At 44.9% G+C, this 22334-nt stretch overlaps 1 protein-coding gene across 3 annotated transcripts in view; it reads right to left on the reverse strand.

Moving 5' to 3' along the window:
- lrrc1 (leucine rich repeat containing 1) overlaps positions 1 to 20487 on the reverse strand; it is a 322043-nt gene extending 301556 nt beyond the window's left edge. The window contains exon 1 of one of the 3 annotated variants that reach the window (XM_072498577.1): positions 19740 to 20487. In XM_072498577.1, coding sequence (XP_072354678.1) covers positions 19740 to 19898 — 159 coding nt within the window. In that variant the 5' untranslated portion in view covers positions 19899 to 20487. The remainder of the gene's footprint in view (positions 1 to 19739) is intronic. The other 2 variants (XM_072498579.1, XM_072498578.1) reach the window with 2 other exon arrangements.
- Between the last annotated feature and the right edge of the window lie 1847 nt (positions 20488 to 22334).

Consider the following 22334-nt stretch of genomic DNA (forward strand, 5'->3'; position numbering starts at 1 on the left):
CTAAAGTGAAAGTCACAGAATTGTGGTCACTATCTCCAAAATGCTCCCCCACTAACAAATCTATCACTTGCCCTGGGTCATTACCAAGTACCAAATCCAATATGGCCTCCCCTCTGGTCGGACAATCTACATACTGTGTTAGAAAAGCTTCCTGGACACACTGCACAAACACCACCCCATCCAAACTATTTGATCTGAAGAGTTTCCACTCAATGTTTGGGAAGTTGAAGTCACCCATGACTACTACCCTGTGACTTCTGCACCTTTCCAAAATCTGTTTCCCAATCTGTTCCTCCACATCTCTGCTACTATTGGGGGGCCTATAGAAAACTCCTAACAAGGTGACTGCTCCTTTTCTATTTCTGACTTCAACCCATACTACCTCAGTAGGCAGATACTCCTCGAACTGCCTTTCTGCAGCTGTTATACTATCTCTAATTAACAATGCCACCCCCCCCCCCCCCACCTCTTTTACCACCCTCCCAAATCTTATTGCAACATCTATAACCAGGGATTTTCAACAACCATTTCTGCCCCTCTTCTATCCAAGTTTCCGTGATGGCCACCACATCGTAGTCCCAGTACCGATCCATGCCTTATGTTCACCCACCTTATTCCTGATGCTTCTTGTGTTGAAGTATACACACTTCAACCCATTCCTGTGCCTGCCAGTACTCTCCTTTGTCAGTGTTCCCTTCCCCACTGCCTCACTACACGCTTTGGCGTCCTGAATATCGGCTAGCTTAGTTGCTGGACTACAAATCCGGTTCCCATTCCCCTGCCAAATTAGTTTGAACCCTCCCGAAGGGTACTAGAAAACCTCCCTCCCAGGATATTGGTGCCCCTCTGGTTCAGATGCAATCCGTCCTGCTTGTACAGGTCCCACCTTCCCCAGAATGCGCTCCAATTATCCAAATACCTATGGATATGGATATGAATATATGGATTTAAACAGTTACTGACTGGTACTGTTTTATTATGCTCTTGACGTAGAAGCTACTTCCTCGATGTGCACTCTGACAAAGGAAGGTTCAGACTTGGAGATAGCTTTGACACATTTATTAAACTATTAACAATTCTCCGACTTGGATTCGACTCTCCTGTTAATCCTGCTATAGCTACTCAGACTGACGAACCAGTCTGCTACAATCCACGTGGTGGGAGTGATGTTCAACCAACCCTGTGTCTCTACTCACTGAGAGTCTCCACTGGAAAGAGACTGAGCATGTGTGCTGTGTCCTTTTATATGGGTTGGTGTAATGCCCCCCTGTGGTAGTGTCACCTCTGTGTGTATCGTGAATGCCCATTGGTCGTGTCCTATCTTACTGACCTATTGGTTGAATGTCTTGTGTGTCATGTCTCTGGTGCTCCCTCTAGTGTCTATCTAGTCTACGTGTATTTACATTAACCCCTTGTGTACTTAGTGATGCATATCACCACATCACCAACTGGCGTTCTGGTAAAGAATAATCCAGATATAAGGAGGTGGAAAGTGTTGGGAATCAATGTCTCATGTTTCCTAATAACCTTTTTATCCCCAAACAAGCCACATTTGTCACACCACGTCTCAAGTCACTCAAACTGCATTTCAAAATGTTTCTTTCTGAAATAAGTCTATCTAAGTTGCTTTTGTGTGTCAAAACATTTGTGCAATCTGTAAATGATTGCCTTCTGACGCAAAAAGCTGAGTTGATGGCAAGACTGGCACAAAAGACAGATGGCAAGTTTTTGTTCACACTCTTGGAACAATTAATTATCTGCTGAAGTGAGCCTCCATAGCTTCATCGATCCCTTCATAGCCAAAGGTGGAGTTGCACGTTGGGACCATAAATCATGACAGCAACAGAACCATTAATTATATGAATTACCAGCTCTAATTGGCTTTGGCGGAAATCAATCAATGTCCTAAATCCAACTATTATCAATCACCTTTGAGTTGAAGGTGAGAAAGTGAGAAAGGGATTTTCTAAGTTTTGGTGAGATTAACAGTGGAAGTGGTATACAATACATATCCATTGGCAGCCAGAGGTGTGGATTAGGAATGGGACAGGAGAGGTGGTGGTGACTCCGGAGCAGGTGAACAGGGCATTTGAGGACTTTTATAGGTGGTTATACAAGTCGGAGCCGCTGGACGATATGTCGGGGATGAGGGAGTTTTTGGAGCGACTGGAGTGGCCCAAGGTGGGAGAGGTGTAAGGGCCGGGTTAGAGGAGCCATTAGGGTTGGAGGAAGTAAAGGTAGTGATAGGGAAGATGTAATCAGGTAAGGTGCAGGGGCCAGATGGGTTTCCAGTGGAGTTTTATAAAAGGTTTAAGGACAGGTTGGCAACACTGATGGTGGAAATGTTTGAGGATGCGATGGCGAAAGGGGGGTTACCTGAGACTATGAGGCAGGCATCAATTTCATTGTTACTGCAAAAGAATAAGGACCCGGTGGAGTGTGGATCCGTTAGACCCATTTCTCTACTGAATGTGGATGCCAAGATATTGGTGAAGGTGCTAATGGAGGGGTGTTTTCCGAAGCGAGGATCAGACTGGGTTAGTCAAGGGCAGGCAGCTGTCATCGAACATGCAGTGGCTGCCGAATGTGGTGCTTTCTCCTACAGAGCGAGGGAAGTGGTGATGGCGTTGGATGCGGAGAAAGCATTTAACAGAGTGGAGTAGGGGTACCTGTTTGTGGTACTGGAGAAGTTTGGGATTGGGCCTAAGTTGTAAAATTGATAGCCAAGGATCCGACAGCTTGTGTGCAGACAGATGAGATGCAGTCGGAGTATTTCCCACTATTCCGGTAAACAAGGCAGGGGTGCCCCATGTCCCCTCTTGTTTGCGTTGGCGATTGAGCCCTTGGATATTTCGCTGAAGGGTTTGGGCTTATGGAAGGAGACAATGAGAGTGGGTGGAGCATAGGTTGTCTCAGTACACAAATGACTTATTGCTGTAAATCCCGAAACCGGACTCTTCGGTGAGGGGCATAATGGGGTTTGCTAGGGCAATTTGGGCCGTTTTGGGGTTTTAAATTGAATTTAGGGAAGAGCAAGTGTTTCATCATGTCTCCTATGGGTGGAGGGGCGGGAGTGGATGGGTTGCTATTTAGGGTGGTGACAACTCACTTTAGGTACTTTTGGGTACAGGTAGTGCGGAACGGGGCGCAATTCCGTGAGCTAATTTTCACGAACCTGGTAGGGAAGGTGAAGGAGGATCTGGGGAGGTGGGATGGTCTCCCTTTGTCATTGACGGGTTGCGGGCAGTCAAAATTTATATTTTGCCATGGTTTCTGTTCCTGTACCAGTTTCAGTGTCTGCCAAAGGCATTTTTTGAGGGATGGATAAGCTGGTCTCATCGTTTGTGTGGGCAGGGAACGTGGCAAGGATAAGGAAGGCAGTGTTCCAGAGTGGGTGGCAGTCAAGGGGCTTGGTTCTTCCGAATCTGTTGCACTATTACAGGGCGGCGAATGCTGATAAAAGTGCAGGGCTGGAGGAAGGAGTGAGTCTTTGTGGGTGCGGATGAGGGGAGGTCCTGTAAGGGGTCTGGGTTGCGGGTGCTGGCAACAGCATCACTGCCACTAGCCCCAGGGAAGTATTTTGGGAATCCGGTAGTGGCAGCCACGCTGAGGAGCTGGGGCAATTTTGACAGCACTTCAAGTTGAAGAAAGGGTCGAGGATGATACCATTAAGAGGGTATCATGGGTTTGAGCTGGGGAGGATGGATGCGAGGGTCCGGGGATGGGAGGAGAAAGGGGTGAAAGAGATGAAGGATCTGTTTCTGGAAGGGAAATTCGCAAGTCTAGAGGAGTTGGGGGTGAAGTACGGGCTCCACCGTGAGGAAGGCTTCAGGTACGTGCAGGTGCAGGATTTTGCAAGAAAGACTTTTCCAAGTTTCCTGGTGGTTCCGCGAGCCTCGTTGCTGGAGGTGCTGTCAGTTGGGGTGGTTGGAGAGCGGGGTTGCCTCAGCAATTTATGGGGGAGGATAAGGGGTCTATGGAAGGGATTAAGGCGAAGTGGGAGGTAGAGTTGGGGATGGGGCTGGAGCAAAGATTATAGTGCGAAGTGCTGGGAAGGGTCAATGCAAAAATGTTGAATAAATATATTTTTTAAAAGAATTTTATTTTAGACTCTGAACACTGTCTGCTGTTGTTGGTGCATAGCATGCCATGATTGGATGGGGCATCCTTGGCTATCCTCCTTCTTGCTCAATTTCTTTTGCTCGTTTTGGGAGTTTATCCCTAAACATCTTTCCCACTCCCTACCTCAGCTGTGATTTCTCCTCAAACAGTTGCTATTCTGTGTGCTGTTCTACTTTACATTTGTTCCCCTTATTGTGCACATTAAAATAAAAGCAACAACTGAGCTGGCAATACTCCAGAAATGGTGACAAAACCGTTCTTAAATTCACAAGTACATGCAAAGATCCCGATAGAAAACCCACCATTAATTCTTGATTTGCCTTAGAAGAGACAGCTTTCCTCATTAATGTGGATTTTTAAAGGAAGAAACATTGGACTACTTCTACCTCAAAATGTTATGTTCCCATTCCATGGCCATTACTGTTTAGCAGTATGGAAGCGATGGGCAAAGTTCTTTCATACACAGACACTGCTTCTCGCTACCACCCTCCCCAGCAGGTATACAGCATACACAGGACTCCTGTGGGAGTGGAGTATCTTATCTAATTTTAAGGAGACGGTCTGTAAAGTGACACCAATGCCACAAGAGTCCTGTTCAGTCTCCAGACTAAACAACCAGCAGGGCCTGTTGCCAGTTCACTGAAATATTTGTTGAATCTGCCAATTCTATAAAATCGCTCAGTCTGTTTCCATCTGGTACACTTTCAAATTTGCTGCATTACATGTTCCTAGACATACAATTAGTGGCCGGTATATTTAAAATAAAAGTCATGTACAAAAGCTCACAAATACTAACACTATCTGGAAGCAAATTCCACACTCCCGTGTAAATAAGATTCCACATTTCCTCTGCATTGTAAGTGTTTTGCAAGATAAGATTTCCCCATTTAAGATACCAAAACGAATTGCTCTCAGTTTGCAATGTACACGTTGTCCTCATCAGACTTACCAATTAGTGGACCACTGTTTTGGCGCAAGCATTAAAACCCAAGCAATCTAACTCAAACAGCCCACTCGGCACAATTGATCAGGGCAAACATGTGAACAATTAAAATCACACAGCATATGGGTGCAGTGAAGCAGCCATCAACAAGGAAATGTGGGTTTAAATTCCAGCTTCCAATGAAACACAGATGGTGAGTAAATAATCCCAAATGGGTCATCAGGCTTAGCACAAAGGCACTTTGCCTTGGTGCCAGGAGAGAGCCATGGGGATTCACCTTCAGCCGCACTGAAGTGCTCCCACCAGCTGGACGGGGAGAAATGTGGGTCGTCAAACCATTGTGTCAGACAGTATTCCAAAGAATAAAATGCGATCAAAAAATGTTTTTAAAAACTAGCACAATCAACTCAAGATGACAGGTGTGACACAGTTCTTTTGATTTTTGTTTGCTTTTTTAATTAAATGGGCTAACCGGGTAAATCTGGTAGCAACACAGGAGGGCGACAGCGGTGGCACATTGGTATTTTCACCAGCAATCCAGAGGCCCAGGGTAATGCTCTAGGGATCTGAGTTTAAATCCCACAATGCCAGATGGCGAAATTTTAGTTTAATTTTAAAAATCTGGAATTAAAAGTCTAATGATGACTCTGGTCATAAAAACCCAACTGGTTCACCATTTTCTTTTCGGGAAGGAAATCTGCTGTCCTTACCTGGCCTGGCCTACACGTGACCCCAGATCCTAAGCAATGACTATTAAATGCCCTCTGTAATGGCCTAGCAAGCCACTCAGTTCAAGGGCCTTCGGGGATGGGCAATAAATGTGACGCCCACATCCCGTGAATACATTTTTAAAAATAAACACATCTTCTGTATTTAACCCTTGGACTCGATGGATATACTCTGATGGGTGTTCTACCTAAGCCTTTGAAAACAACAATTTCAGTTGTTAACATTTCACAGTGTAATTTAAATGAAGGTAAGTACTTTGCCATTTTATAAACGTGGCAATTCCAGGGTTTTTTACAAGTCATTCATTTACTAACAACTCAGTTCAAACGTGGATTGTCAGTTCATTTTCTAAACTGCAAAGCTTTGTTGCAAAGTGGCTTTGAGCATTTGCAATGGGGAGGTCTCTGTCACAGTGAGAAAAGTCTGTTGCAAGCACTTGGGTCAGTGCCAGCTAACTTCCCAAACAACCTTGGAAGATCCAGCATTGACTCTCCCATTATTGTGCGTTCAGGAGACTAACATTCCAGCTTTTATCGGTGAAAAGTGAACCTACTTATAAAAATAAGGTTAAAAATTCAGCTGAAGGTTACCTGTACAAGCAGCCTGTGCCTTTGCAGAAATGCACATGTGTTTTAGATAGAGATAAATTTGCACTAAGGAGCGGAACAGGTACAGTCGGGTACATTTCATAAAGCCAGTGCATCATCATTGGGGGACTGCATTGACATTAGGTTGCCATAGTCCCAGATGATGCTTTTGACGGGGAGAGGTGACTGGTGATGATTTAACCTGAGGACCACCACACATCAGCCAAGGAGAAAAGTTGAGATTACCACCAGTGGCAGAAAAACTCATTTACTCACCATACTTACACAAAAAGGAGTGGTAATCAGCCTATTCTTTCAATGGGCTACCCCCAACCCATTTCCTATTACAAATGGAGCTCAAGCTCACAAGAGGGAAATAAAGGGAGAGAGAACAAGAATAGAGACTGCACAATTGTTTTATTTATTGTGTTCCACATATGCAATTCCCCAAATAAATCCAAAATATCATTCCCAACGCAGCTTCATGCAAAAATACCTTGGGCGGGATTCTCTCAGCCCGGGGCTGGACCGGAGAATCGCCGCGACCGGCTCGAATCACGCCACACCGCCCCGCGCCAGAACATGATTCTCCGCAGAGCGGAGGTCGACACGGCGCCAATCGGGGGCCACTCTATGCGGCCCGCCTGCCGATTCTCGGTCCGGGATGGGCCGAGCGGCCATAGCAAAAAACCAGAGTCCCGCCGGCGCCTTCCACGTGTGGTCTTACCCGGCGGGACCTCGTCGTGAAAGGGTCCGGGGACAGCCTGTGAGGGGGGAGGGGAGTCCGACCCTGGGGTCGCTGTGGCGATCGGGGCCCACCGATCGGCGGGCTGGCCTCTTGGGCTGGGGGCCTCCTTTCTTCCACGCCGGCCCCTTTAGCCCTACGCCATGTTGCGTCGGGGCCGGTGCGGAGAAGGGAGCCACTACGCATGCAGGCATTGGCGCCGGTGCCACTGCGCATACGCGGACCACGCGGCGCCCAGTTGATGGCAAGATCAGTGCTGGAGCGGCGTGGGTCGCTCCATTGCCATGCTGGCCCCCTTTTGGGGGTCAGAATTGCTGATCCTGAGGCCATGTTGATGCCATCGCGAAACGCGACAGCGTTTCCGACGGCGTCAACACTTAGCCTCAGGATCAGAGAATCCCACCCCTTATTTTCCAAGCGTGTATATGACCCATACCACTTCACAGCAATGGAGCATAGGGCAAGGGCATTGCTGGAGACATTTTATTGACATTTTGAATCTGAAATATTTTAGCTTAGAAAATATATGAAGCTTTCATCTTTTTCAAAAATAATTCACACGATATTCGAGTCACCAGCAAGGCCAGCATTATTGCCTATTCCTAACTGCCCTTGAAAACGTAGTTAGAGGATATATCCACTAAAGTAGAGAGATATGTGAATACACAGGATCTTTTAAGTTGAAATTTTACTTCCTCAAGCTAGAAACTTATATAACCCATCCGGGAGAACCCCCTACAGAGAAAGCACTTGCCCAGCATGGACAGAAGAGGAAATGGAAAACTCAGTGAATGTATTTACACTTATCCATGTGGAAACAGGTTTTGAGGAAAGAACAACCTCCTAGCACCTTGTGTGTGTTTATTGATAGTTTGCCTGAAGTACAGCCTCTTACAGGGTCTGTCCAGGTCAAGGGCAGTCATACACACCTTGGTCACAGAATTCCTGAACCTGGGCCCTCATGCGAGACCAGAACTTCCTCAACGATGGACTGCTCCAAGAACTCCTGACTCATCTTCTATGAGCAGCAACATAATCCAATGAAACCACCCCACATGTTATAACCATCCTTGTGTACCACTATCCAGCTACCTCTTCCCAACCTCTCTCTCAACTTTCCATGCCAATATCAATATTCAGATTTATGTTGACAGACTTACTGTTTCAATGCATGACATTACAATACTGCATCAATAAAAAGTGCTATTGCAAATTAGTCAATTTGAACTTTATTGTGCAACTCTTGGTGACTACTGCAATGCTCCAGTTATTGAGGCTTGAAAGGAAAGAAAGCCATGCAGTCTTGTGAAGGGCAGGATGAGCCTGACGACATAGCAGGATATAATGGCAGCCAAAAGTCGCTCCCGTGCTTAAGTGGCTACACCTTGTATCAACATAGGTAGTGAGTGTTGGCGGGCTATTCATTTAGGACAGATGCAGACCTACTCATGTTGTCAGTCATCATTCATGTACTGCAGCTCCAGAATGGGGTCACTGGTTAGCAATCAAGAACCCAGGAATCCTGAATGATTTCCTAGCTCTACTCCACCCGTCCTTTGGGGTTAGAGTCATTGAAGTGCCTCGAAGGTCGTCCCAATGAACTCATTAACCAGTTCATATTCCTGATCTTTCTGGAGCAGCACAATGTCACACCATCTCTACCTACTGAGCCAGGAGGAGGCCGTGCAACAGATGACATAAATTTTGGTATAAAATACTACTCTCCTCCATAAAACATTAACAAATTGGGACATTAAAATCAAACCTTTACACTTCCTTAAAATGAAATGAAGGCATAATTGACGACAAGCCTTAAATGATTAACTTTGAAATTCAAAAACAATTTGGTTTTATTTTTATTTATGGCTTGATTACGGTCATCTACCTTGGGTAATCAAAGCAAAGTCTGAATGTATTCATTCCACTCTACAGAAATTGCATTCCAGCCACAATTCATCCCACACCTGCCGACATGATAAATTCTACAGCAGTGCTTCCAAAACTGTTTCCATCCTTGAAAATTTGAGACTGTGAGTTGAGCAGGGGGGGGGGTTGCCTTCAGCTGCTGTGTCGGGGTAGATTTAGACTGAGCGCGGTGGAAGGTATTTAAACTGCCGCACTTTTTTGAAATACCTATCTTTTTACAGCAAAAACGCAGTTACAAAATCAAGGCCCAAAATTTGCCAGCAAATTAGAAAAAAACCCACAAGGTTGTGGTGTTCTTGGTGATGAGAAATTCAGGATGGTTGGCGTAGTGTTCACAAAGACACAAAATAGCTTGAACTTGAACAAAGCTACAAACAAAAATTATAAATTTAGAGTACCCAATTCATTTTTCCAATTAAGGGGCAATTTAGCGTGGGCCAATTTCCAAGTCACCCACCTTTTTGGTCAAGTGGTGGACAGGTTTATCATTAAGATGTTATTGGCACAAATTGTGATTCCTGTTGTGTTTGACAAACTTCCTGCTTCAAGTGTAATTTTTCTGAGACTGATTCACAAACTGGGTACAGTGACTTTATATGAGGACCTGGACCATAACCTCAGAACAAATGAAGTACTCGTGACAGCCAGCCATCATTACCACAACTCCTTTGTCTGCTCACTCAGTTCATTCACTTAATATGGAACAACCTGCACTTAGGGAGGACAAGCAGGTACCATGAAATGATCAATTAAATTGCATTTTAGTTGGAATGCACTGGATGCCATTTATCTCTGGCACAAGCACCTTGTGAAGTCACAAATTTCAAGGAAAAACAAAGTTAGAATTGTAACAGTGCAAAACCGTGACGAGATGTTCCATTAAATCCTAGACTGTTACCAGATTGGCATAAAGATATCAGGAATGGAAAGCTCGGAAGCTGGAATTTGACTCCCTATACTGCTCTGCATTAATGATAATGTGATTAGGGTTAATCTGTGATCATAGTACAACAAAGAAGGAGGCCATTCGGCCCATCATGTCTGTGCCTACTCTTTGGAAGAGCAATCCAGTTAATGTCACTCCCCCAACTCTTGCTCTAACTCCATGCCTTTTTTCCTTCCATCAAGTATTTATCCAATTGCCTTTTGAAGGCTACCATTGAATTGGAATCCACCACCCTATCAAGCAGTGCGTTGCAAATCCTAATCACCCGTTGCGGAAAATGATTTTTCCACATGTCTCCTCTGGTTCTTTTGTCAATCACCTTTGATCTGTGTTCCTTAATCTTTGTTGACTCTTCAGCCATTGGGAACAGTTCATCTTTATTTAGCCCTACTAAATACTTCCATGATTTTAAACATCTCTATCGCTCCAAGGGGATCAAACTCAACTTCTTCAATCTACCCAAATGACTGCAGTGTTTCATTCCTGGAGCCAATCTATTAAATCTCAACTGCACCTCGACAAGGCCTTTACATCCTTTCTGAAGTGTGCCTAGAAAGTCACAATACCGTAACTGGAGGCCTGTGTTTTCAAAAGGCTGAACAAACCTTCCTGGCTTTTGTATAAGCCTTTATTTATAAAGCTCAGGATCCCATCTGCTTTCTCAACTGCTCTGTTTACCTGTGCTGACACTCCAAAGGATTTGTGCAAAAATACCCCAGGTTACTCTCTTCCTGCATCCCTTTAAAATTGCACGATTTAGCCTGTATTGCCTCTCTTCATTCTTCACTCAGTAAAAGGTATCACCTAATATTTGTACTGATTGTCATTCACCATGTGTCTTCCCAATCCACTAGCTTGTCTATTCTCTCTGGAAATCCATTAAAATTTTCTTCACGATTTGCACCATATGAAAATTTTGAAATTGAGCCCATTTTCCCCAAGTACAAGCCAATATAAACCAAAAGCAATTGTGGTCCTTGTACTGAACGTTTGGGTACTCTCGCTCTCGCTCCAATCTGCCATTTACACTACTGTTTTCTACACCTCAGCTAATTTTGCATCCATGCCGCTGCTTGTTTTATCGCATGGGCTTCAATTCAATAAGGCGGCTAATAGGTGATACTTTCTCAAATATCTTTCAAAAGTCCATATACACAACATAAACTGCACTGCCATCATCCAGCCTCTCAGTTACCTCTGAAAACACAAAAATCAAGTTGGTGAAACATGATTTTCCCAGAATAAACATGTGCCTTGCAGCCTCTCATTGATTAGTCTAGGTTTGTCCAGGCGCCTGTTAACCCAGGAGAAAATAACGTCTAAAAGCATCCAACTCTGACATGGCTGACCTGCAAACTGCCAGGTTAATCCTGTCTCCCCTTTTTTGAACAGGGTGTAATTCCTGTGTCTTAATGAGAACTATTTAACTTCCAACTATTTTATAGCACAAAAGAGCCAAGTAAACAAGATCAAATTAACTAAGGGATAAATGAAAGGGGCAGTCCTAAATGGAAACTGCCGTACACAAGAATCAAATCACAAAGGAACAAAATATTAATCAAAACGTGATCAACAGGGTCAATAAAACCACCCAGGGCAGCACGGTGGCACAGTGGTTAGCATCGCTGCCTCACAGTGCCGAGGTCCCAGGTTCAATCCTAGCTCTGGGTCACTGTCCGTGTGGAGTTTGCACATTCTCCACATGTCTGCGTGGGTTTCGCCCCCACAACCCAAAGATGTGCGGGTTAGGTGGATTGGCCAAGCTAAATTGCCCCTCAATTGGAAAAAATGAATTGGGTACTTTAAACTTTAAAAAGAATAAAACACCCCAGCCGCTGCGGTGCCCAACAGGCATGAAAGGTGTCAAGCGTGCCGTTCGGCACCGCATGCTCCTGCTCTAGGGACGCCCAACCGGAACGTAGCCGCAGAAGAGGGGCAGGCAGTCAGATCAGACAACCCTCTCGATCACCTGCTGCCTGGACCTTTGATTGCAAGCTTTGCCAGGCTCAAGAGCAGGTTCATCAGGAGGTCGCCCTCCATCCCTGCCCCTCTCCGCACCAGTTGCACATAAATCAGGAGCGTGGGACTGAAGTGCAAACAAAAGCAAAACAAAAGGTTTGTTAAATACCATAACATGGAATGCAGCCTATGGTCCACAAACTCCACAAGACCGCAAAATGGGCAAGAATCATGGGAGTCCGTAAACCAATACATTGTACGGTTGTTTGGAACTGCTGCAAGCAACACCCTCTACCCCAGGCCCCCAACGTTAAGAGGGAGGACTCCTGCTTAGCGGGACCTCAACCGGGGACACCCCCGCTGGATGGCAACAAGACATACCAAGGCATGTCCGGGCGATGGTAAGGAAGTGAAGTGTGTGCAGCAACAGCCCAGACAGGAAACTCTTCCGTGCAGTACGAAAGGGCAGGGAGAATATTTCCGTGAGGCGGCTCAGGCTGCAAAGTTCCGGATCCCGAGGGGGGGGGGGGGGGTTATGGGGGTCGGGCCTTGGGGCCAATGTGGAATTCAGTCCGAGCAGGGGTTCGCTCAGATGGGAGTCCACTGCACACCTGAGACTATGAGTGCCATCAGGTTCGGGCATGTTTTAAGGTCATGGATGGCATCAGTCCCGAGCCAGACATTCACTGCCATGCATCGCACTAAATCGTAGATTGTCATCCAGCCCACTCCTCCGTCACCCAGCAGGTCCCTGACCATGGTCACCCCGGACGCCAACCACCGGACGTGGTATTGGTGGAGGTGCGAATTCCTGAGTAGCGGCTCCCTGACGAACTTTTGTCTCAGAAGAACTGTAGAAGCATTCTCTGGATATTGGTGACAAAGTCAGGGGGTGGGGCCAGTACCACAACATGGAGGTGATCAGCTGGTTTATGACCTGAACTCGGCCTCTGTAAGACGGCACAGGGAGCAGTCCTGCTCAGCAATTCAGGCAAACGGTGACCTTGGCTTCCAGTTCCTGCCAATTTGCTCTCATCCAAGTAAGCGGAGAATATTCAATCACACTCCTGTCTTGTCATGTAGATGGTGGAGAAGCCTCTGACCTATGCTTGTATCCACAGTTGCTCCAGTTCAATTTCTGATCGTAGGGGTAATATCATTGAATGTCAAAGGATGATAGTTAGGTTCTCTCCAGATTGATTGATTGTCACGTGTACCGAAGGACAGTGAAAAGTATTTTTCTGCGGCCAAGGAAACTTACACAGCAGACAAAAAGAATAATCGACAAAGTACATCAACAAATTGGAGGTGGTCACTGCTTGACATTGAGGGGCATGAATGTCACGTGCCACTGATAAGCCCAAGCCTGAATGATGTCCAGATCTTCCTGCATATGGACATGGGTGACTTTAGTTTATGAGAAGTCGCAATGGATATTGAACATTCATCAGTGAACTTCTGACCATATGATGGAGGTAAGGTCATTGATGAAGGAGTTGAAAATAGTTGGGTCTAAAACAGAACCTGAGGAACGTTCACATTGATGTCCTGGGACTGAGATGATTGGCCACTAATAACCAGAAATATCTTCCTCCATGCTCCCCCCTTCCCAAATACCCATTTGACCCAGGCTTCTTGCTGCCCCAGATTCCTACTGACTCCAATCTTACCAGGGCTTCTTGATGCCCCCAGATTCTCATTGATTCCAGTTTTTCTAGGGCTTCTTGATGCCATACTCAGTCAAATGCCCTTGATGTCAAGGGCATTCACTCTCACCTCTGGAGCCCAGCTCTTTTGTCCATGTTTGACCAAAGGCCGCAATGAAGTCAGCAGCGGAGTGGCCCTGGCTGAACTCAACCGGAGCATCAGTAAGCGGGTCATTGCTCAGTTGTCACGTGCGTCACCATTAATTAACCTACTGTCAATAACAATAGTTTGCATTATTATATAAAACTTTTTAAGATATAAAAAACACCTCAAGACACTTCACAGGAGCATTATCCAACAAAATTGAACATCAATCACTGTCTGGATAGACTCATTTGGGAAGTATGATAAGAGGATTGTCAGCATGTATTTATTCATACCTCACATAACTTATTGCCTTTAGCTGGTTTAGGTCAGTGGGCTAGACAGCTGGTTTGTGATGCAGAACAAGGCCAGCAGTGTGGGTTCAATTCCCGTACCAGCTTACCCGAACAGGCGCCGGAACGTGGCGACTCGGGGCTTTTCACAGTAACTTCATACTTGTGGCAATAAAAGGTTATTATTGTTATTATTAGAAGGAAAGGAAGAGGAGGAAAGAAAGCAATGGGTGAAATTTGACACAGCATTTGATGGAACCAACTATTGTGCCCAATTTTTCCCTCTTACTTTTACTTCCTCCACCTCAGGAGTCAACCTTTCCAATAGGTGAATAATTATTTCTGGAAAAGACCAGATAAAGCTAAGGAATGATTGAGCTTTTGATGCACCGAGGGGTGCACTAGTTCAGAAGACATTGGAGAAATTAAGGGTTTCCTTTTACTTCCACAGTAAAACTTCAGCATCAGACGTTTCATTCACGCACAATATGTGGCTTAATCGTAAAACATTCATAACATGAAGGAAATCATTTTTTTTTTAAATTTAGAGTACCCAATTATTTTTTTCTCCAATTAAGGGGCAATTCAGCGACGACAATCCACCTAACTTGCACATCTTTGGATTGTGGGGGGTGAAACCCACGCAGACACGGGGAGAATGTGCACACTCCACACGGACAATGACCCAGGGCCGGGATTCGGACCCAGGTGCTCAGCGCCATAGGCTGCTGTGCTAACCACTGCCACCCTGGAAGTCATTATTATAGGAACGTCGGGAAGAATGGAAACAGAATACTGAACTCCCATTCAATAATCTAGCCTCAAGTGACATTTAGCGGAAACTTTTAGCAGGGCGGCATGGGGCTGTGGGGGGGGGGGGATTAAAATAGACATTTTATTTGTGGTCAACTGATCTTAGCCATTATAGTTGCATCCAGCAAAGACAACAACTCAGTTTATTTTCCAGCATTTTCTGTTTTAGCTCAGTTTATTTCTTCAAACACCAGGGCAGGTCAAAGACTAGGGAACCTACGATGAGAAACTCACCTCCTGACCCCCCAAAGCCTGTCAACCATCTACAAGTCACAAGTCAGGAGTGTAATGAAATGAATACTTTCCACTTGCCTGAAAGAGTGCAGCTCCAACAGCACACAAGAAGCTTGACAGCATCCAGGACAAAGCAACCCACTTGATTGCCACCCCTTCCACAAACATTCAAACCCTCCACCACCGACAGTGTCAGCAGTGTGTACCATCTACAAGATGCACTGCAGTAACTCACCAAGGTTCCTTAAACAGCACCTTCCAAACCCACAACCACTACCATCTAGAAAGACAAGAGCAGCAGATACCACACCACCTGGAGGTTCCCCTCCAAGTCACTCATCGCCCTGAATTGGAATATATCGCCGCTCCTTCACTGTCGCTGGGGCAACATCCTGGAACTCCCTCCCTAACAGCACAGTGGGTGTACCTACACCTCAAGGACTGCAGCGGTTCAAGAAAGCAACTCACTACCACCTTCTGAAGGGCAACTAAAGATGGGCAATAAATGCTGACTTAACCAGCGATGCCCAAATCCCATAAAAATTTTTTTTTTTTTTTAAAGTTTATTTTTGTTCAGCCAACTGAGCAAGGGGTCTCCCTCCTCCACAATTTTAATTCACTTTTAAAATACTCTGTGATCTTAAATAAATCCATGCATTTTTCTGGTATTTATGCAAAGGTCTAGTTATCGGTATAATTTGACTCAGACAACAAGTCTACAATGTCTTACAAATCTGCCTATGTATATACTTCAGTTGTATTGCTCGGGGTATATATATTTCTGAATGGAAATGCAGTTCATCAAAGTCACCCAACTGTTTCAAACAAGTATGAATTATTTACCTTTCTGGTCACCATTTTAATAATTATATCATACTCATCATTATTTTCTACGATGTGGAGATGCTGGTGTTGGACTGGGGTGAGCACAGTAAGAAGTCTTACAACACCGGGTTAAAGTCCAACAGGTTTGTTTCGATGTCACTAGCTTTCGGAGCGCTGTTCCTTCCTCAGGTGAATCGAGCAGCGCTCCGAAAGCTAGTGACATCGAAACAAACCTGTTGGACTTTAACCTGGTGTTGTAAGACTTCTTACTATTATTTTCTGCAGCATGGCAATCTCCTGGAGCATTCACTGAATTTGACAAGTGTAGCCCTAGCCCTAAGCCAAGCCGGAGAAGAATGCTTGAGAGAGAGAAAGAGAGAGAGTGACTTTACTCTTATATTTGTGCACCCACTCGCCTCTTTTGCTTACAATTGCTGTGAGTTAATTCAGTCCTGCCACTTCATATAGATGAACAAAATGAAATGAACGTTAATGGCATCACTTTAAAACATGCCCAAACTAATGAGTTCCTTTTTTTATTTAACAGCTGTCGATACAACCGTGAACATAAAATTTCAACAACTCATTCACTTTCATTTGGAAGCATTCAGCTAAATACTCATACCAGCAACATGGTCCATATGACCATAGATGCATTTGACACAAAAATCAGCAAGCAAATTTAATGCCTCATATTCCCTTGAGGGATTTTCAGAGTCACAACCAGTGGTACATAGTTACAGAAGCATCTGTGAATCAATATGAGCAACAATACCCTCCCTGACCTTGTTTAGATAAACAAATGACACCTAAACTTATCACCACCATTCACTATTGCACAACCTCTTTATGGATCTGCATTCTATGCAAAAGGTAAAAAAAAATGGCATTACATGATTCACAAACATACTTTGTTACAGATGCACAGCAATCTTGAACTTCTCTTGGTTTACAAGTCCTCAAACCTACAAATCCCAACCTACAAAGTCTTCTCACCAAACACCAATTACACTCTCGATAGTCCCTGCTCAATTCTTGTGGCTTTAAACAGACTTGGATCCAGAATAAATATTGTGCATTACACGGAATAAACAACATATCAGCCTACATCTTCAACCAAAATTACTTATCACCTAAATTATACTAGAGATTTATTTGGCACAATGGACTCAGGGACTAAAGGAAAATAAATGTAACCGGGAGTGTAGTAAACGCCAAATTAAACTATTTTGTTGCCTGAATTGCCACTTTCAGTGATTGGTGAATCTCCGCCTATAGATCACTTTGCAACTTTACCCCATTTTCACTCTTCCTTTCTAAGGAGTAAGGTGACCTCCTGATTTTTCCTACCAAAATGCACCGTCTTAGATCAAAACTGAAATAAATTTACCATTTCTGAACCCATTCTAGGAACGTAATAATAATAAACTTTATTGTTACAAGTAGGCTTACATTAACACTGCAATGAAGTTACTGTAAAAAGTCTCGAGTCACCACACTCCGATACCCGTTTGGGTATACCGAGGGAGAATTCAGAATGTCCAAGTTACCTAACAGCACGTCTTTGGGACTTGAGAGACGAAACCGAAGCACCCGGAGGAAGCCCATGCAGACACGGGGAGAAAGTGCAGACTCCGCACAGACAGTGACTCAAGCCAGGAATCGAACCTAGGACCCTGGCGCTGTGAAGCAACAGTGCTATCCACTGTGCTACCGTGCTGCCGGGTAGGATAAGGAGTGGTCTCTTCAACCCCTGAAGCTTGCTCCACCATTCAACTGCATCCTGGCAGATCTGGCCATTCTTCAGGCCAATGAGCCTTTCGTATATTTTGTCACTATCTTTCGCGCTGTTGACTATACGCGGCAATTTTGGGCCATTCAACAATTATTGACAGATTTCCCATTCCCAAGCCCAAATCATTTGGGCAAATGAGGAATAATGGTGGCCCCTGCAGAAATGCCTGTAAAATGCCTCTTCCTAATTTCCACTTGTCTGAGGAACTACTTTTAATGCCCATACTTCCCCTTTTCTGTTTTGTAGCCAGCTTGTTATCCATTCTGCCACACGCAATACTCTATTGAAGGCTTTTTAAATACCATGTGTTTCCATTTGCTGCATTACACTGGTCTACAATCTCTGTTACCTCTTCAAATAATGCAATCTCTTTGGCCTTATCCATGTTAAGGGACAATTTAGCGTGGCCAATCCACCTACCCTGACACCACGCAGTCACGGGAAGAATGTTCAAACTCCACATGTACAGTAACCTGGGGCCGGGATCGAATCTGGGTCCTCAGGGCCCTGAGATAGCAGTGCCAACCACTGTGCCACCATGCTGCCCCTATCCACATTGATTATATTTTGCTTGGTAATTTTTTTTAAAACTTGCATCATTGAGGAAACATAATGGCATCTTTACCATCATCCACATTAATCAAACTGGTTTCTATTGCCCGGAATGGAAATTTACTTCAGCAAACTGGTTGGCTTGATTTGGAGGTATGGTATACTGGAAGCCTCAATAGTTAAACATTTTTGTTTAAAATTTAAAATTCATTTCAGTTAGGGTAAATTTCCTCACAAGGCCATCAGCCCAGAGATATTGAACACTTTGGGAAAATAGCATCAAGATCAAGCATATTTTAAATGCAGAGTAAAGCTCCCCCACTTGGCCTCATGAATAAACCTATTGCATTAAAGTTACCTTCTCCCACACAAACCCTCCCAGAGACGTCTGAGCAAAATGTGCCAAACTAGATACATCTTTGATCTCTGTTCTTCGGAACTAGGCTGAGGGCTGAGGCTGCGAGTGAAGAAATGTATATGGAATCTTTGCAACAAATGAACAGTGATGGGGTGGCAATGGTAGCACAATGGTTAGCACTGTTGCTTCACAGCACCAGGGACCCGGGTTCGATTACCAGCTTGGGTCACTGTCTGTGCGGTGTCTGCACATTCTCCCCGTGTCTGCGTGGGTTTCCTCCGGGTGCTCCAGTTTCCTCCCACAAGTCCCAAAAGACGTGCTTGTTAGGTGAATTGGACATTCTGAATTCTCCCTCAGTGAACCCGAACAGACACCGTAGTGTGGCGACTGGGGAATTTTCACAGTAACTTCATTGCAGTATTAATGCAAGCCTAGGTGACTCTAGTCACTGACACTAATAAAGATTATTATACAAAAAAACAAATGAACAGAGATTTGATCCCATTGGTCAGAATGAAGTTCACACCCAGTCCCAGAAGTCAGGTAGCAGCAGGTCTGCCTGTTATCATCTAGTTCCTGGAACAACAACGCCTCTAGTTACTGGCATCATAGCGAGTGACCATTCTGTAATTAAATACAAAATCATTTCTACTCGTGTAACCGGAGTGATTCTGGATCAATGTGCAAAACGTATGACGCACTGTACAAATCAATGTAGAATCGAAGTGAAAAGCCAGACAGGAGAGCTAACTCGTCAATCCCATATGCCAATTAAAACTAAATCTTGCCAGGTCTTTTGACATTTCAGGATTTCCTCTACCACAACCACCAAATCCACAAATCATTTTAGAGTGGCCAATGAATTTCTTGTAAGTGACAAATGTGGACGATAGCGCTGAATCCCTTAAAACTTGAACTTATATTTCGATCGTTATCCCTCCACTTATAACTTATTTTACCGGAGTAACTTCTTTTTAGAATTTTAGTGCGGTATAAAAATGCAACCTGGGGTGTTAAGGTTAAGTGCCTCCGGGTGGCAGAGGGTGACAAGCTCGGTCTGTAAATGAAACGCGCGACCCCCACCCCACCACTGAAGGGTCAAATTGGGGGCTCTTACTCACTTTGGGCAGCTCCCGGAGCTGGTTGGCGTCGAGCAGCAGCTCCTCCAAGCTCCGGCTGTAACGATAGACCTCGTCGGGGACGGCGAGGAGCGAGCAGTGCCTCTTGTCCACGGCCTCGACGTGCCGGTTGCACCGCCACAGAGGAATGCAGTTGAACATGTCTCGGGCTCCAGGAGATGGGGCTCAGGGTTCCAATGGAACGCTCCAGAGAGTGACGGGATTCCAATGCAAGTGTCTCGGGGTTCCAATGGAACGCTCGCTCGCTAATCAGTGTTCTGATTCTAGAACCCGGCCGCCTCCAACCTTCTGTCTGCACCCGCAGCACAAAGAGGGGAGCAGAGAGAAATCACACATTCAATTACATGTACATTTAAATATGTTTTTTTTTAAACCAAGCCAGCATCGATCTTCTTCCTTCTGTTGCTGGCTGCTTTAAATCTTGGTATCCCAGTCAGCAGAAGTTTGTATCAGGTTATTCTGTCCGCTCTATGTTGTTTTCCATTCTCCTTGTCCTACATTTCTATTTTATTTTCTCTCTCTCTTTTTTTCTCCTCTCTCCCTCTCCTTCACTGTTTCCTCTGGTTTCAGTTCCGAAACCGGAACCCACACTCCCTCCTTCTAGTTGACGTCAACATTCCCAGCGGCCCGTGTTAGAAGTGAAGTGGGGAAGGTTGGAAAGAATGAAGCGAGCGAAGGTCGCTGAGGAGCTGCTTTGTTGTTCGGGGCGGCTGGTCTTGGGGGTTGTTGATCGGTAAAGTGAGCCGCTTCACCCTGGCTATTGGCAAAAATAAAGAACCTCCCCCAAAAAGGGTTATCGGAATTCCTAACCTCCAATTCGACACACCTCCCACCTCTCTTTTTCACTGTCGCAGTTTTAATATTGCCAAATTTCAATGCTCCTCTTGAGGTTGCAACTTGTACAGACAGTGTGCATATGAAGGTTAAACCTGTTATATTCAAAGTGAAGGATGCCTTTCCACTTCTGTTCGTCTATTCGGAAGTGCTTGACACAAATATCCTCTTTCTTCCCCCTTCCCCTTCCCCCATTTATTTCCCACAGCAATAACTCTATTTTACTCCGGAGAAAGACTCCGACCTAATGCTAAATTGACACCACTGAGGACCTGTTTAAGTTCGGGTCCTTACAACTATCCGAAACAATAGAGAGCTTGCTTCGCAACCCCAGATAATGGACAGTGTGCTAATCCACAATAGTGTGCAGTCAGGCATTATAGGTTGTGCCTGGACAGAAAACAAATGCCAGTTGCATTGAAATGCTTTACACATTTTCCAGTGAAGTGCATCATGTTGGACACTGGTTTATTTCTCTGTTCCTTTCTGAACATCAGTGGGTCACCGGCCGCATGTTGAGTAAAATGTTTCCTTGTCGCCACAGCACCAGGTTTTCCTGGCTGCTTTCTTGCGCCTCCCAGTGGCTGCTTGTAGAACACAATCGGCAAGGGGGAAGGCAGATTGCTTGCCAGCCAGCACTGGGGAATGATCCCAGCTGAAGCATGAACCTATGTTTTCTCTATCCTCTGGATATGCCTGTGTGCATTCCCAGCACATTCTGTTTTTATTACTCTTGCAGGATCCCGTGTGTAGAGAAAAAGCACAGAGACACATTTACGAAAGGACAATTTGAAAGAAAAATCTTATAGTTGGTCAATCTTCACAAAGAACATCAAATGGGTGATTATACAAGTGTAACACAAATGTAAGAGTACAAGTTTAGAAAATGAAGAAAAGTTAAAACTCAGATTCTGATCTTTACCTCACCAGAACACACCTAATTGAAAATGTAGATATGATTGTTGCTTTTTTTATTGTTGCGCACTGTCAAATGATGATTGCCTTTTAACAACCACACCTATCTGTGAGTCAGACCTTCAACCACTGGGAGTTTGTCAACTGAACACAGTCTTACAGGGAGTTATTCAATTCATTATCCACCCGATGCTGACAAGGGCAGTTCTTCTTATCTCTCATCTTGAAATCAGAAATAAATACTTTGCAGAATTATAGAAACTTGCAGCCCAGAAGAAGCTCATTCTGCCCAATCTACCAGTGCTGACTCCACATTCCCTCTGTCCTTACCCCTGTAAGATCCTCAAAAACCTGACAATTCACTTTGGAATCAGCTGCCACCACCTTCCAGGATGACCACCCCAGGTGCCAACAAATCTCTGAATGAAAAAAATGTTTCTCCGTATCATGGCATCCCTACAGTGCAGAAGGAGGTCACTCTGCCCATCAAGTCTGCACCAACCCTTGGAAAGAGCACCCTACCTAGGCCCATGCCCCACCCCACCCCCATAGCCCCACCTAACCTTTGGATTGCCAAAAGGGCAATTTAGTGTGGCTAATCTGCCTGACCTGCACATCTTTGAACTGTGGGAGGAAACCGGAGCACCCGGTGGAAACCCTACACATACACAGTGAGAATGTGCAAACTCCACACAAAGTCACCCGAGGCCGGAATTGAACCTGGGTTCCGGGTGCTGTGAGGTAACAGTGCTAAACGCTGTGCTACCGTGCCACCCATATTTATCTCCCCTCTGCATCTTTTACCAATAATTTTGAATCTGTGGCCTC

This window comes from Scyliorhinus torazame, chromosome 4 (genome assembly GCF_047496885.1).
Source record: "Scyliorhinus torazame isolate Kashiwa2021f chromosome 4, sScyTor2.1, whole genome shotgun sequence".
Taxonomy (NCBI): Eukaryota; Metazoa; Chordata; class Chondrichthyes; order Carcharhiniformes; family Scyliorhinidae; genus Scyliorhinus; species Scyliorhinus torazame.